The sequence below is a fragment of the Sturnira hondurensis genome, unplaced genomic scaffold, assembly GCF_014824575.4.
Source record: "Sturnira hondurensis isolate 20B ecotype Veracruz unplaced genomic scaffold, ASM1482457v3 Scaffold0009322, whole genome shotgun sequence".
Taxonomy (NCBI): domain Eukaryota; kingdom Metazoa; phylum Chordata; class Mammalia; order Chiroptera; family Phyllostomidae; genus Sturnira; species Sturnira hondurensis.
Window position 1 is genome coordinate 212,738 of NW_028081953.1, and position 3,542 is coordinate 216,279.

The 3,542-nt window shown below is 46.5% G+C and overlaps 1 protein-coding gene across 1 annotated transcript; it reads left to right on the plus strand.

Moving 5' to 3' along the window:
- Window positions 1–389: 389 nt before the first annotated feature.
- LOC118994460 (carcinoembryonic antigen-related cell adhesion molecule 21-like) lies at window positions 390–2,571 on the plus strand. The gene is made up of 3 exons (XM_037057097.1): window positions 390–533; window positions 1,008–1,361; window positions 2,249–2,571. Exons 1-3 carry the CDS (start codon window positions 470–472, stop codon window positions 2,527–2,529), a joined length of 699 nt encoding a protein of 232 aa, XP_036912992.1. The 5' UTR covers window positions 390–469; the 3' UTR covers window positions 2,530–2,571.
- The last annotated feature ends 971 nt before the right edge of the window (window positions 2,572–3,542 follow it).

Consider the following 3,542-nt stretch of genomic DNA (forward strand, 5'->3'; position numbering starts at 1 on the left):
GAGCCAGCTCAGGAATATCTGCCCTGAAGAGAACAGTCAAATGTGAAAGAGAGAGAGGCTGTGGGATAGAGTAATGAGCTCATGAGAGGATGCTGTGGGGAAACCCCGAAACCCAGACACCCCAGATTTGTGTTTTTCCTACACATCCTGTGAGTGTGGGCTACTGTGTATACATGTGTGTGTGCATGCGAGTGTAGAGTTCACAGGCTTCAGCAGTTCCCAGGAAACAAAATATCAGAGAGTAACTGGTGAGAAGGGACAGGGTAGCATAAATGAGGTCAAGGAGTGGGAGGGTCCTGGGCACAGACCTTGCCCCCAGCACATGAATAGTAATCTTGCCCCAGAATAAAGCTCAGCACACAGGAAGGACACAGAGCAGATTGCACCATTCTGCAAAGAGGTGCCTGTGGGCCTCACCAAACCACAAGCTTCTGTCAAAGAGGCAGCCACAGAGCAGACAGCAGACACCATGGGATCCCTGTCAGTCTCTACCCAGAGAGGACTTGTCCACTGGCAAGGGCTCCTGCTGGTTGGTGAGTAGGAGACAATTCCTTTGGGTAGTAGGCTAAGGATCTGACACACAGATTGGCTGGGATCTGCTGAAGAAAACAGTGCTCTGAGAAGAGAGGGAAAGCTTCTGTTTGGACATGAGGGTGAAAAAAAAGGAGCAGAGAAGGAAGAGGAAAAGGGGTCAGCAAGAGAAAAATCTCATAATGTGGAAGTGGTGAGAGACTGGAAAACCTTGATTGCTAGGCATTTCTAAAGTTATGCATCACTGAGTATTGAATGATGAAAACATAATAATAACAATTTATGTCAGGTAACACCAGGAAACAACTGAACCAGGGGTCTAGCCATTTTCTTTACTGTCGCCTGTGACCATGAGAGACACACTCACACTCAGAGCAAGACTGAGAGTTGAACAGACAAGCCTCATTTCGAGGGCCTCATTTTTCCCTCCCAACACATAGTTCCGAATATGAATCAATTTCTCTCTTCTTTCCTAGTCTCGCTGTTAAGTTTCTGGTGCCTGCCCACGAATGCTCAATTCTCTATTGTGTCAACCAATGTTGCTGAAGGGGAGGAGGTGCGTCTGATTCTCCGCAATAAGCCTCAAAATGTCTTACGCTACAGGTGGTTCAGAGGAGAATGGGAACTACCTTCTAATTTAATAGCAAGTTACTTCCCATTGGAGGGAAAAGTTAAAAAAGGGAGTCTTTATGAAGATCGAATGATATTAGACACGGATGGAACCTTGCTGATAAAAAAGGCTGCCTTCAGCGACGCAGGAATGTACACTGTAGTGGCCTACCTTCCAAATGAAGACAAAGAAATAGGATTCGGACGGCTTAAGGTGTACCGTAAGTGATTGCTCTCTGATATCTGGGTGTTGGCTGGGGAGAATTCTACTTCACACACAAGACAGACAGCCATGAATTTCACCTTCATGCCCCTCTGCATTCTGTCCCAGGTTGGCTTTTTGCATTTAGTGCAGGATACAGAGAGTGGGGACAAACTTCCTAAGATCTCAGTTCCCTTCCCAGATTCCAGCCCTGCAGACTGTCACTGCAGTCAAAAAAACCCACTCTGATGAGAGTGACTCAGCAGAGAGAGACCAGTCTGTGTTCAGCCCCCTGAGCACCTTCCCACGACCTTGACCATGAGAATGACCCTGCAGGCCTCTGTCAAACCCTGGTGTTAGGAGCCCTCTGAAATTCGTAGAAGAGCTCCCCTTAGGAGCTCCTCCCCAGAGCCCTGTCCTAGGGATCTTGACCATATGGATCTCGGGGAGCTTGCGTTAGGTTGGGTTTGGCTTCCTTGGAAAGGCCAGTTTGGTAAGGGGTTAAGAAGTGCCTAAGAAACAAGGCTCCTGAACAGATTACCAGGCCAGGCTCAGGCCCAAGAGCCACATCTTGGCAAAAATGGACTTCAGTCTATCACCTGAGAGTCTATGTGTGAGAGCACAGTTAGACAATGTTTTTGGGTCTTAGCTGACTGTGCTGGGGGACTTAGCAAAGTTCTGGTTGAGGAAAAGGACAGAATCTCCAGAAAGAAACTGAGAAAAGAAGATGCTCCTGGCTAGTCTGTGTTCACCGGGAATCAGCTCAGAAGGATTCTCTTTGGCAGTTGATCAATAACAGATGCCTCCTATTTGAGTTGCTCTTCTGTCCTAAGACTTAGTTCATATACTGGAAACACTGTTACATGTCTCAGCCCACTGTTAGTTGCATTCTCTGTTTCTCCACAGGGCCTGTGGAGCAACTGCCCTTCCCCCAAAACAACAAAATCACAGTTTTACAGGATAAAAACATAGTCATGAGCTGCTTATTACCTGCGCTTTCCATTGAGTGGTTCTTTAATGGCATGGCTCTGCAGCTCTCAAACAGAAGAAAACTCTCCGAGGATGGCAGAACTCTCACCATACGCCCTGTCCACATGGAGGATGCTGGTTATTACCAGTGTAAAGTCAATGACCCCTTGCGTTCTGCTGACAGTTGTGCCTTTATGCTGTATGTAGAGCATGAGTGACTCTCCTCTTCTCTTCTTTGTTATTAACCTCTAAATAAAGGTTATTGCATCATTGTAATTGTTTTCTTCTGAAGAAGTATATTTCTTAAAAGGTATGCCACGAGTCAATAAATATATAATAATGTGAGGAGACATTGTCATTATTGTTGACTTAAGGTCATATTTTAGACCAAACCCTACCTCAGTTTGGTCTCATGTATACCGTGTCCACACCAGAGGTAACATCGTGTCCTTCAGAGGATGACCTGTGGTCATTGGATAACCAGTTTGGGAAACATACCTGTTCGCAGGAACTAAGCTCTGTCCCTTCTGCAGGCAACTCTGTGCAGGCCCCTGGACACTGTGGTAGACAATGGGGATACAGAAGAGGACACCCATGTGGGTAGCTACACTGCTTTTTGTCTTTCCCTTGATGTCTTTCAAAAGATTTCTAAACCCTTTTGAGTATTCTAATTTATACAGCAATAATACTATTTGCATAATTCAGTACATCTCTGTTCTTTGGGTTAATAAGATGTCATTGGAAACTGAAAGGGTCAGGCCAGTCTTCCAACCAGCTTGACTGCTCATGACTCACTTATGCACACTCAATTGATAGCCAGGGGCTTAATCAAAACTTTCTCCCACGTCCCACAATAGACATCTGGCACCAGCAATAAAGGCTGGTAGTCAGACTGACCCTTCCCTACCTGGGCACAGCCTGGCCCTTTACCTTACCCATTGTCCCAGCTCACATCCTGAAACTCCGAAGCGATTGCCCAGAAGAACAAGAGACTAACCCCTCCTCAACCCCCCCACAAACCATGCAGGTTTTCTTTTAAAACCCCATTCTTGCCTCCCCCCAGAGGGCTGCAGTTGGTCCAGACTCAGTGCCCCTGTAAGCGCAGCATCAAATAAAGGCAATTGGATCACATCATCCAGGTTCTCCTCTCTCCATCTACCACGCACTTCGAACAGGAACTTGGGTATGAAAACTAAGGCTTGAGCCCAAATATCCTAGCTCAGACTCATGC

Bases quoted from the DNA above. Each gene is read 5' to 3' on its own strand.
- LOC118994460 (XM_037057097.1), top strand. From the start codon at position 470: ATGGGATCCCTGTCAGTCTCTACCCAGAGAGGACTTGTCCACTGGCAA. The intron at 534-1,007 runs GTGAGTAGGAGA...CTTCTTTCCTAG, and splicing joins GCAAGGGCTCCTGCTGGTTG to TCTCGCTGTTAAGTTTCTGG. The intron at 1,362-2,248 runs GTAAGTGATTGC...GTTTCTCCACAG, and splicing joins CGGACGGCTTAAGGTGTACC to GGCCTGTGGAGCAACTGCCC.